Raw genomic sequence first — 13482 nt, 5'->3', positions numbered from 1 at the left:
CTTGCTTGCTATTCAGGACAAACTTCTGATAGTTTTAGTTTCGTGTAGCCTTTCAACGGCCAGCACTTAAGGAGAAACGTTCTGCATCATCTACAAGCTCGAACACCCCAAATTATCTGGCCAAAAATAATTTCCGTCTGGGATATCACTAGCACCACTTGTAGCATTAATCAGATGATTGTTACAATCCACAAGACAAACTTATTATTTTCTTTGCATGTGCTACTTAGGACAATTAACCACTCTCTTACTTTCAGGCAGAAACCCGAAAGGTTTCCATTACCCCACTTGACTCTCCTGCTTTTGACCCTCTTGCTTAACCCAACCATGTTTAAGATGTATACACATTGTAGCATCGTTTTTTGCTCTTTTTCCTTCAATGCTTTTGTAAACATTTCTCTTTGCTTCCATAACATGAAGTTGCTGTACACGTACCTTTGCAAAGCCGTTCACTGCCTTGTAACCAGCACATGTTGGAAAGTGTTCCCAGAACTACGGAACGAGCCCCGCTACCCAGACTGGTTTGATCTGGACTGAATAGGCACACTTAATTTTAAAAAGACCGGGGGGAACAAAAGTGCCATATGTGAAAAACTAGCACTTGGTGGAAAATGTAGGACAGAAAAAAGCAAACGAACAACAAAATGACCCACTTTAAAAATCTGAAACCGAATCAGTAACATTAATTATACTTCATGAACACATACACAGATCAGCAAAATTAAAATCTCTTAAGGCACAAAAGTAATCCTCAATAACCAAGGAGGCGGGGGTCCTAGGTGGTCGGTTTCATGTGAAAGTATGAAGAAAGGAAGAATCTAACAGGACAGTTGGTGGAGAAAGTGTGTCCAACCAAAGCAATTTGAAGCTCATTAAATACACATATGCTTTACTTAACTGCGTTGCCACAACCATTGCACTCGAATACGAGTTCTCTTTCTTTCGACATCAGTAACAAGACCAGTACACAGTTATGTGCTGAACAGGTCGCGGACAGGCACCTTCTGATCACTTTAAATATACCATGTTTTTCAGCTTTTAGGCTGTTCCAAAAATAAAGTTTAAAACAAGCTGGTCTCTTTGACGAGGAGGGCTCTAGACAGTATTTGCCGAGTTAGACAAAGTTTGGAAATGGGGCGTGGAAAAGTAGGTCACATTAAACCCACTATTTGAAAGTACTGTGCACATGTAACTTAAAAACGACTGAACATAACGTCACCAATGTGCACCATGTACTCAGGACTTATCAGAATGTTGTTTTTTTTGCTCAAAATTGTGAAACTCTGCTCATTAGAACTAGATATAATAGGCTCACATTGCCAATCGGTATCAACACATGCCTCCCATCGCTGTAACTGGAACCAAAATATGGCAGAAATGTTTTCTTAAATAAGAGGGGGATAATTAATTACATAAATGGTCAAAATTCACTGAAAGCAGTTCCTTGGTGGGAGGCAAGGTTACACACAAAAATAATAAAAATAAAATCAGGATCCTAAAATAAACTAGTTAAAGTAGAGAAGCCACCTCGACTCGACTCCCCAGTGTCTAACATGCCCTTCCAGAACCTGGGGCAGATTAGGGGAGGGGTTAATCCATAACCAATTATCTTGACTGGGGAGGATTTCTGAGTTCTTGTAACTAATCATGACCACCAGGCAAGCCGTTTCAATGACTATTTACAAAAGAGCGCCCAAAGATCCAAGTAGATCTAATTCTTATTCTGTACCTGTGATTGGCATTGCATGGCTATCCTGATAACAGTATGTTACACACACACACCTTCCAGATATTACTACTTATATGACATGCATGTTGCTATCTACAGTTTTGTTCTCTACTTTTTACATCAAGTAGTTTAGCCAAGCTGTAAAAAAATGGATTTATTGTAACTTGGCTTATACAAACAAATTTCAACAGTAATCCTCGTGTTTCAGTGCCAAAGAATGAAAACTCTGCAAACATTGTGCAAGCCACAGTTTCAGGTACTCCAGGTATGTTCAAATGTCTTTGGAGGAAAGGGCAAGAGACGGATAAAGGTTTCAAATTTATCAAACAGCATGTATGCTAATTTCACACACACCTTCAGATTATGGGTGTTAGACAATGTGTTTCGTTAAAAATCAAAAACAAGCCTCAAGCTTCTCAAAACCGTTATCTTTTTTCCACCTGATTTTAGGATCTCCAATTTAAGCTTTCGTGTGGATTTCAACAGCTTCATTGCTTAGTTGTTCCTTAAAAGAGGTTGTTCTGATCAGTTATAAATGGAAGTTTCACTGTTAGATTGTATGTCCGTCAGTACCGCCCGCCTATTCTTGCTTTTTGTGACTGTACTTATTGCTAGACAGGTAGATATTCAGTTTCTCCTCTTTTCGTCAGAGGACCTCTTCTCTCGTTCTTTTGGTTTTCCTTCGCGTTCACCATCTCTGCTTCTGCTTCGGTTTCGGTGGGGCCTGCGGTCCCTGCTTCTAGATCTTCTCTCCCGACTGCGTGACCTATGTTTTCGTTCAGCTCTGTCACGGCTCCTTTGACGTTCTCTACTCCTGCTTCTCCTTCTATCACGGCTCCTAGATCTCCGGTGGTCTCGTGATCTGCTACCTCGCTCGTCGGAGGTCCTGCTCGAATGTCTACTCCGAGAGCCACTTCTTTTCCGCCTTTCTCTGTCACGAGACTTTTCCTCCTCATCTCTTCGTTTCTTGCCCTCTTCTGGCTCCCGTTCTTTTTCATCTTTTTCTTTCTTTAAACGGTCATCACGGTCAGGTTCTTCTGTTTTTTTCCTTAATTTTTCTTTTAACTTTTCAACAGTGGATTTGATTGTAGCATAGCCCACATGCTGTTTTCCCATTAAATGGTCATCCACCCTGGACTGTGCATCCCCTACAATTAAAAAGGCCCCACACACTTCGCATACTTCCATTTGCTTTTCCTGGGCTGCAAAGCTCTCAATGGTAGATGTTGTAGACTTGAGTAATTCTCTTTCCTCTTTGAGTTGTTCAACTAGTTTCATCATTCCTTGGGCTTCTTCCACCTTTCCCTCAGACCCCAGTTCTTCAATTTGCTGCAGAAGTTCATCCATTTTTTCAGTTAATACCTGAACTTTTTCTTCATTTTTGCCTGTGGGTCCAGCAGCCCGTTGGCTCTGAGACAAGGCCAAGCGTGCATGCCCCCTACGTATACGGCGTTCAACGTCTGCAAGTAAGCTCTCCAAATATCGAAGAAAGTCTCTTTCATAGCCAGCTTTCAAAAACCGAGAACTTTTTTCATACTGTTTACGTAAATTTTCATCATGGATCTTTTCACAGGGACCCAGGTCAGAACGAGTGTTAGTGAACAGTTCGGCAGGGCAGAACTCGCAGAGATAGTATTTACACACACTTTCATGGTCCCAGCGCACATTGCCTCGCTTCCGGTCAGGAGCCAAGTTCCGATCCCTGCCCATAAGCTCATCGAGCAGCTGGGCGGCTGACAGCATGGTTCCAACAGAGGGGTTTCAAACTTGTCGACCAATCAGGATGTTGCCAGGTCTGAAGAACAAAACAAAAATGTCCATTGAAAAGAAACCCAGAACAAGTTCAAGCCTAAACATTTACAAATTGCAACCAAAAACAAGAAAATGTATACACAAGGGAAATTTCACACTGCATTAAAAACACGAGCACTATTTGTTTTCCTTATCATACAGAATGTCATACAGCCTTCTGATACAAATAAACAGCAGTCCGTGGTGCAATAGTAACTTGCAACCAGTAATGGTAACAAAGCTGCAAAAAAACACAACAGCAAGCTACAGTAAAGCTTTTTTCCTGAAAGTCTGATTTCGCTAATTTTGTTCTAGAGTATCTAGGAGGAAAGGGGCCCGATGAGTAATTCTTCCAAACCCCAGACCTTATTAGTGCGATCCTATTCAACTCCTAGCGGCCCTGTATCTTGCATAGTACCTCTCATATGCTTTACCTTTAACTGAACTTTACTAGGGATTATGGAAAATTGGGAACGGAAAAAAGCCATAAGTGGGGCAATGAGCACTATGATAGTCTGCTGTACTCCCTATATGTAGTGAGGCTAATACCCCTACCCCCTCCTGAAAAATCACACAGTGTATTTAATAAAAAAAAAAAACTTTCAACTTTAAAGTGACTGTGTAAAGATCAGTTATATAATCTGTGAAGTTGCAGTAAATATGCAGGGCATGTAGCTGCAGAGGAGCATTAAGGTGAATAGCAGGAGATTTCATGTACGTACAGTTCCAGCTCTGGGTTACATAAATGAAATGCACACAATTTAAAATTAACACATTTTTAAATTTTGTTGATTCAAAATTACTCCCCTCAAATTGGATACAACTTTATTAGTGCCAAAGAATTGGGGCGCTAGGTGGCACACATCCAAGATGGCTGCACAACTGTGAGGCTCCGGAGGCTCAGTGAAGAAATCCGTAAAATATCCGTGTATCTGCCAGGGATTCCAGACTGCTGATGTAACCTGCCTACAAGCCAGACTCTCCTGCCACGCGGGGCCAAAAAATCGCAACTCCTGAGTGATCGGTTGTGCTCTGGCGGAACGGTTTCTGCTGTGGGAGTGTAGGCGGGCGCTTGGGCTGGAGACCTGGTCGGCTGTCGCCTCTACGCTAGTCCCCAGGGGGGACTGGGATTGCAGACTACCGAGATTGGTCTGGGGCATTCCACAGCGTGCCGTTTTCCTGCTCGCCCTGCTGGTACATGCTCTCCACCATCTACGCCTGTGACCATCGGCTTGATGGACACTGAGGTGGGCCGCACGCCTGTTGCGAGGGCCCCGGATCAACGGGGACAGCAGAGCCTGCACCGTTTCCCCCTTTCCACCTCCCTCCATTAGCACAGCGCTTCAACACAACGGGCCAGCCAGCAGGCGCGGCACCTGAATATCCCCTGCACGGACCCAGCGCAACTTGTATCTGTGGGCCGGAGATACTCATTTTTCCCACTACCTCTGCACGTCCGCCATACCTCTGACCGACAGTCACACTGACCCCATTCACCGTGAAACACCTGGCACCCGCATCTGCGGACTACCACTATGCCGAGGGGCCCTGCAGCGAGAATCCACCTTTGCACATGCGGTCACCCTTTAGCATCTGAACCACTCAAGAACTCCATGTACCAGATTCCCGAGGGGCGATCCGGAGGAGGGGCTAGCGGTGTGCGCTCCATTGCGATTGCTTATACAAATTGGCTCCCTTGAGCTTTAAGCCGACGGGCTCCTGGACGACGCACCTGCGTGCCGGTTCGGGCATCGAGGCCTTTGACGGTTGTTTGGCGGCCTTCTCTTCCACCCCTAACTATTTTCTCTACTGATGAGGGAAGTTATCCCGAAACCCGAGCCATGTCTCGGGCGATATCCAAAAACCCGGGACATGTATCGGGTCTAGAGATCATCAGTTCTACAAGTACCTACATGCACCCACTGGGGTGAGCCACTCAAGAACTCCATGTACCAGATTCCCGAGGGGCGATTCGGAGGAGGGGCTAGCGGTGTGCGCTCCATTGCGATTGCTTATACAAATATGCTCCCTTGAGCTTTGAGCCGACGGGCTCCTGGACGACGCACCTGCGTGCCGGTTCGGGCATCAAGGCCATTGACGGTTGTTTGGCGGCCTTCTCTTCCACCCCTAACTATTTTCTCTACTGATGAGGGAAGTTATCCCGAAACCCGAGCCATGTCTCGGGCGATATCCAAAAACCCGGGACATGTATCGGGTCTAGAGATCATCAGTTCTACAAGTACCTACTTGCACCCACTAGGGTGAACCACTCAAGAACTCCATGTACCAGATTCCCGAGGGGCGATCCGGAGGAGGGGCTAGCGGTGTGCGCTTCATTGCGATTGCTTATACCCTTTAGCATCTACTCTGGGGGGGTGGTTTGTGGAGCACGCTATATAGGACTGGCCCGGACGCTGACTGTCCCCCTCACAGGCTTGGCGCACGCAGACCAGCGATCCTACACATTTTCACCCCATCTACGGAGTTGTTTTACCTCAAACTGGCACGGCCACGCTGTGTCCATCCACCAGGGAACACCCAATACTCACGTGTGCGGCCCGCCATTACGCCGCGGAGCCCCATAGTATGAAATCACTTGCAAGCCGCATACTGCTCCATCACGCCTGACGGGGGGGAAAAATTGGTCCTTATGTGACATTGTACACTTGAATGTTAATCCCCTTCTTTTACCTGGCACCTCAACGGACGATATCCCAACACATAGTACAGGAGTGCTCCCTACTTTCACAAGGCCTATCCGGGTCCACCATCTGATGCCAGCCGGAGGCCCGTGGTCCCCTCACACGACTGCCGCGCACTGCAATTACCATTAAGCGGCCGACTCCTGGGGACCTTCTACTGGCGAACTGTCAACTCAGATTTTTTTTTGGCACAAATCCTTGCCAAGTCGCACTTCACTCTACCTCTAATACGCCGACTGGTATAGACTCCATATCCTTCCACGGCCTTGTGGTTGCTGCCGTCTGCTTGTTCAAACTTACCAAATGGCGCCATTACACACTTCTTGGAACGCCTGAAGATACTAGACTGCGCCACTATTTCCCCACTGTCTGGACGTGTGATGCAACACCATGGGGAAGCCTGACAACCGGCAGCCCAGGCTGACATCCGAGGCCAAACAAGCTGCGATGCGTTCAATTAGAGTGGACTCTGAATCAGCCGTCATGGACGCGCCTTGGCTAAGGATATTAAACAAGCCCGTTTTTCTAATTATGTGCTTTAGGTGGTCGATGAAGAAATCCGTAAAATATCCGTATACCTACCAGGGATTCCAGATTGCTGATGTAACCTGCCTACAAGCCAGACTCTCCTGCCACGCTGGGCCAAAAAATCGTGACTCCTGAGTGATCGGTTGTGCTCTGGCGGAACTGTTTCTGCTACGGGCATGGATGCGGGTCCTTGGGCTGGAGACCTGGTCGGCTGCCGCCTCTATGCTAGTCCCCAGGTCCCCAAGACTCCCGAGATTGGTCTGGGGCCTTCCGCGGCGTGCCATTCTCCTGCCCGCCCTGCTGGTACATGCTCTCCACCATCTACGCCTGTGACCATCGGCTTGACGGACCCAGAGGTGAGCCGCGCGCCTGTTGCGGGGGCTCCGGATCAACGGGGACAGCAGAGCCTGCACCATTTCCCCCTACCTACCTACACAACCACTGCAGACCGCTAGGTGAAGTTCAGAGGCAAGCATTTTATTTCCCACCGTTGGGGGGAGAGACCGGGACGCGCCTTGGCTAAGGATATTAATCACCCTCGTTTTTCTAATTATGTGCTTGAGGTGGTCGATGATGAGGGTGTGCAGCATAGGGACAGTCACTACATACTAAATACATTCACCACTTTCTACGTGAATATGTACATCCCCCCCAGACTTTGCCCCCTTTTTTTGGAGACATAACTCTAGGCTGGTTAGGTGACACACAACGCAAATTCCGTTGTGCCATTTGAGGATGATGAGCTGCAGGCAGCCATCATGCAGATGAAATCAGGCAAAGCTCCAGGATCTGGCAGCCTACCCATTGATTTTTACAAATCCTACATTGATCAGCTACTCCCAATACTAAAAAAGGTTTTTCTTGAAGTTCACAAGACACAAACTCTTCCTGCCTCAATGAAGGAGGCCCTCATCACGTCCTTTTTAAAGCCAGGCAAACCTGCAGATCGTTGGGAACCTTACAAACCCCTTTCCGTTATACTAAGATTCTTGCTAAATTATTGGCGAATCGCCCGAGTCTCCTACTGGACAAATTGGTCCTTCCAGACCAGGCGAGATTCATTCCTGGGAGAGCGACGTCCCACAGCCTTATTCTCCATTTTACAAACAGTCGATCCTAAACTGGCACTGGTGGCAGTTTTTTTTTTAAGATGCCTCCAAGGCTTTTGATTCTGTGGAGTGGGATTACCTCTTCACTGTCTTACAATGTATTGGACTCCCCATCGGCTTCTTTTCTTGGGTCCGTTTGTTGTATACCTCACCAACAGCAAGAATTTTTATCAACGTGCAAACCTCACCCTCCTTCTCTCTATCCCGCAGTACCCGTCAGGGGTGTCCCCTCTCCCCTATGCTCTTTGCCCTAGTGATGGAACCATTGGCAGCGAAGATTAGGCAACACTACAACCATGGAGGCCTTTGTTGCCTCCTTCGTCCCATCCTCATCTCCCTTTATGCGGATGAAGTAAGCCTCTACATAAAACACCCTTGTCAAAATTTAAACCCACTCATGTGCAAATTTGTTAAATTTGGCAGCCACTCCGGTATTAATATTAACTGGACTAAATCACAAATATTTCCACTGACCAGTGCCGCCCCCCTCTTTGAAAGAGATTATTCCATTTTGTGGTGCGAGGACGAGGTTAAATACTTGAGCGTCCGCGTTACAGCGGACCGGGATGAGCGAATGCGTCTTAACTAAGGGTATGCAATGGAACACGTCACTGGCTATATATTACTCATTGGATTGCACTACCCTTAACCATGGCTGGTCGCATATCCCTCATAAAAATCGTTATTCTTCTCAAATTGTTATATTTATTCCTCAACATCCCTAATGATCCCGGCCGCCACTTCTTTAGTACTCTCCGATAAGAATTGATTAGACTGGTATGGGGTGGCAAACAGCCACACATTCAATGGGACACACTTGTGCAGCCTTATGCGCAAGGAGGCTTTGACATCCCGAATTTCGAATTATACTATATAAGTGCGCAGGCACACTTCTCTCACTACTGATTCCACTCACCACGTTATACTCCACGTTGCCACTTAACACTGGCTTGCAGACCCTATCCCACTGGATGGCGTCTTACTCTCCAGCGTTGAACTTCGGGGGCGTAGCCCCACCTCTGTTGACTGCACGATAAAGGCCTGGGCTTGCATCTTGGATCGCACGTCCGAATCCTGCCTCTATTCCCCCCTTCTACCACTCACCTGTCACCCAGATGTGGCATTATTGCAGGAGGGCATATTTAGGATGATGGCTCGCACACAGAATATTCAATGCTGGGGGGACCTATATATGAAAGTTCCGTACTCTCCAGCAAATGTGCCATGACCCCCCACCATCTACCATGGACACCTTTCTATATGCTCGTTTTCGTCATGGCATACAGGCTTGTCACTCCACATACCCTTCTGAACCAAACACCTTGACACCATTGCACCAAATCTTGCGCGCAGGCTCCGCTCCACACTTGGTGTCCACACTTTATCACACCTTGTATTTAGATAATGATTACTCGCCATGCGCATCTCGCGCTAAATGGGTGGCAGAACTGAATCAGGACCTAACCGATGACCAATGGATGTACTGCTGCAAGCAGACAGAGCAGGTCTCTTCCAATAGTAGGCTCTGTGTCATACACTACATATTCCTTCACAGCAGTTATTACACCCCGGTCAGACTTCACAATTTTGGCTTACACGACTGACAGATGTGACAGATGTCAGGCAGAACATGCTAACTTTTTACACCTAGCATGGGGGTGCCCTGGAGTACTTCGCTATTGGCGTCAGGTCCTCACGGCCCTGGGCTTTATGACTTCCGCACACATCTCCAGATCACCACGTATTACACTCCTAGGGTATACTGAACATATTCCTGTCATGTATCGGAAATTCGTGTCCTTTTGTCTAGTGTTGGCTAAGCGCCGAATGGCCTGTAGGTGAGGCAGTGGCCAAGCACCCAAGCTTAAGGAATGGCTGAGCGACATGATCCTTTGGCAAGATCAACTCTGCACATATGCTGAACTACTCCCCCCCCCCCAATTCCTCACACCCCCGTGACATTTGGGGTCCACTGCAGTCATACCTGCTAGAAAACCCTACCATTTCAACCGATGAGCCGTGAGGCCTACACTCTTTGTGCATTTAGATCTGCTGTATGTGCCGCCTTCCGCTTTTGTCCTTGATATCCCAGGGCGGTCCCCTCCTGACTCCCTCTGTGTACATATGATTATTGTAACAACTGTACAGGCTACCCCGACATTCCCATTTACAGTATTATTACATGCTTGTAATGTATTTTGGCATCCACTGACATCCATTTGCTCCAAGTACTACAGCTCTTTGATGAATGTTTCTTGATGCTGCTCATAACGTAATTGCATTCTTAATGTAACTGCTGATGTGCTGATTGTATATTATTGACCGAATTTCAATAATTAAAAAAACTTTTTAGGGCCCGACGTAGGTCACCAAATACCGGTTGGTAACGGCCGAATTCGGCCGTTACCGACCGGTATTTGGTGATTGAGATGTAGGGGCCATTATTTTACAGAATCGGTAAATTTACCGAATCTGTAAAATACCGAATCGGTAATTTTACCGATACAGTGCTACAGGCCTTCAGAATTTGGAATTTTATCACCCAATACAAATGGGTGGTAAAATACCGAATTCATGTACACCTGTGCCATGTGATACACAGACATGCCCTTAGGGCATGTATGTGTGCCACATGACATACAAGCCTGGAATTGGGGTGCTACAGGGTGTCAAAGTGACACCCCGTTCACCCTTGCAGGAATCGGTATTTACCGAATCGGTAAATACCGATTCGGTATTTCCCATTGATTCCTATGGGCTTCAAGACCCATAGGAATCAATGGGAAATAGCGATTCAGTATTTACCGATTCGGTAAATACCGACTCGTACAGATTCTGTAATTTATTATCTACATCTGCCTGCTTCCGATTTACAGACTCTTAAATACCGAATCGGTATGATTCGGTATTTAAGAGTCGGTAAATCGGAATTACCTACATCGGGCCCTTAGTGCCAAAGAAATCTTTTTAATCCAAACAAACTTCAATAGGTCGGGTATAATACAGCCCTAAGTAAATATATATATATATATTTATATTTTTAACAACATTCTTCAGTCATCAGTTCTAGCAATCAAAATGTTGTCGTAAAAACAGTCAAGACTGGCGGATGCTCCCTGGGAATCCGATGTGGGCCTGCTGGAGGACGACAACTAGGTGGAGGTGGTGCAAAGCCCTTGAGAGGTGGCAATCAGGGCAAGGTATAGACTAGTCCAACTGCGAATCCTTACTCCACCAGTGTACTCATGTTCAAGCTGGGGCGCATACCCACAGAAAATTTTCAGAGGGGTACCTTCTTTCATATTATATGGGAATGGCCGATCATACAGAAGTATTGGCGGGGGTGACGCAAATAATGTCGGAAGTCGTGGGACAGGAAATTCCTATGGATGCCAGGTGTTAGGCATATCGAGGGGAACTGACGTGACCTAAATATCCACAAATCTGGCGACTAGAGGCCAAAATAAATATTGTCGGGCGCCATACAACCACCGACAGTGAAACGTTGGAAAAGGGATATGGACTGGTGCTGTGCGGCTGGAAAAACAGTATATGAAAGCAAGGGGTGTCCCAAGAAATGGGAAAAAGTGCGACGGCACTGGGAAGTATACAGGGGCAACTGGGAGGTACCTGAAGGCTCAGAACGGGAGGGGGTGGTGGGCAGGTGGCTTTTCGAGATGGGAACCGGACTGAATAGCTGAGTGTGTTACAACGTTTGTATGCAACAGATTGTGTACTACGGAAATAATTATATATTAACAAATTATTGCCTAGTAGGATGTTGTGTATAGATACTGACAAAAGTTTAATAAAAAGGTTTTTTTTTAAAGACTGGCAAATGTCAGATTACTTCTGCTTATTTTCCAGCAGATTTACAGCATTCGGAACCATGACACCAGTTATGAAGTGTTAGCTTCCCCGTCTGACTAAACTGCGTGTTCCAGTGCAAATTACTTACATATTCATTTGCCTCAATTGCCTGAAGTGCCAAAATTAGCACCTGAGGAGATATTAGGTTTACTGGTGTGCACTATGCAAAATAAATAATGCAACCATGAAGTGCACCATGAGCAAGCATCCAATGCTTAAGTATCTCTGCTACCTACCTGTGGTCATAACCAGGTACCTTCATCGTTTGAAGCCACGAGGTTGGTCAGTACAATACTTATGACTAAGCAGAATTGTGTTCAATTACTTGCATTCGTTACAATGAAGAGGGGCAGCAATTAAGTCAGCAGTCAGGAAACATGGGGAGACAAAAGTGTGACACACAACCGCAAAACATGGATTAGGAACGCACCACAATCGTAATGAAGAAGATAATAGATATAATAGTGTCTTTATTATGGCTCTCGCCAATTCCAAAAATATAAGTATGGGTTTGGCCTGCCAGGGTTCAAACCTGTGGCTTGCGGATCTCAGAAGCGAATACCTGACGTTATTATTTCACCAGTTGGCAGAGATGGGGTGCGAGATAAAGGGCAGGGTCTAGAATAAGGCAGGAACAAGTTACAGTACTGGAGTACACTACAGGAAAATTGAAAACAGGTGGGGACAGAACCTGAGAAAACGTAGTTTCACAAAGCTACCCCATTTATCTCACCCGACATACATGCTGTTCTTTCTTACCACCTCACTTGTGACCCTGAACCTGCGATGCTCCTCATTCATTTCAATACATAGCGAGGAACTCCGCAATTACTTCAGTTTATTGCTATTTTGGAGAACTGTGACGAATTATTTATTATAACATAGAACTTCCTCCCCTAGGCCTGCTGGTTCATATCTTCATTCTTTGGAGAATACACCTCTAAAGCTAAGGAATCAGGAATCTGCCAAGTTAGCCCTGAATGTCGTCCTTCTTTTGTATCGGCACCCCCACATTACGGGGTTGAAGTAGCCGTTGGCAGCCATCACATTGCTAGCAAACCTGCTAATCAGCCCATCCCGCCCTATTCCAGCTATTCCATCTCTGATTGGCAGGTCTGCTACTAATCTCGCTCCTTATTGGCTGAAAGCCTACTAGGCAGCTGCCAGCATTCAGGCTTTCAAAGCAGCCCGAGAAGAACAAGCGGCCTTTTGGGATAAAGGAACCCCACATCCTAGCGGAAGATGGAAGGGGGTCGGATAATGCCTGTACATTAAGCGAAGCCCAAAGGGTAAAGGGCGGGCGCGCAGGGCGGCACTGACCGGTAGACTCTGGCTGTGCTCGGGTGGCGTTCCCTCACTGCTCCCGCTCAGTCCAGCCTCGCTCAGTGGTCACAGTGGCGCTCTGGCCTGCCTCTCGTTGCTCCAGCGGGCGCTCTACCCTGGGCGCGCCCCTCCCCGCACTCGCTGGTGGTGCGGGTGTAGCAGATGACGCTCTCTCTTGTCCTCTCTCTGGTTCGTCGCCGCTCTGAAGCTTGCCCGCTCTCGTTGGCAAAGGTACTACTGACTGGTCTGTACCTGCGCTCAAGGGTGGACACAGCATCCAAATATCGTACTTATAAATGTACTTAATAAAATGTACAAGGGAGACTTTAAAAACAAAATTTGGAAATTCTTGACACTGTTTTAGAATTGTTTCTTTATTCTATGTTAGAACCTAGGCTCAAAGTTTCTTTTTGAACAATTAATCACAATT

The 13482-nt window shown here is 46.5% G+C and overlaps 1 protein-coding gene across 1 annotated transcript; it reads right to left on the bottom strand.

The window, feature by feature from the left end:
• Positions 1–1868: 1868 nt before the first annotated feature.
• Positions 1869–13188, bottom strand: LOC144823598 (luc7-like protein 3). The gene is made up of 2 exons (XM_078682248.1): positions 13050–13188; positions 1869–3524 (listed from the first exon to the last, which is right to left on the bottom strand). Exon 2 carries the CDS (start codon positions 3470–3472, stop codon positions 2357–2359), a length of 1116 nt encoding a protein of 371 aa, XP_078538374.1. The 5' UTR covers positions 3473–3524; positions 13050–13188; the 3' UTR covers positions 1869–2356.
• Positions 13189–13482: the final 294 nt, after the last annotated feature.

This window comes from Lissotriton helveticus, chromosome 3_1 (genome assembly GCF_964261635.1).
Source record: "Lissotriton helveticus chromosome 3_1, aLisHel1.1, whole genome shotgun sequence".
Lineage (NCBI taxonomy): Eukaryota > Metazoa > Chordata > Amphibia > Caudata > Salamandridae > Lissotriton > Lissotriton helveticus.
This window is presented reverse-complemented; position numbering and strand designations above follow the sequence as displayed.

Coding starts and splice junctions, on each gene's coding strand:
- LOC144823598 (XM_078682248.1), bottom strand. CDS start 3,472: ATGCTGTCAGCCGCCCAGCTGCTCGATGAGCTTATGGGCAGGGATCGG.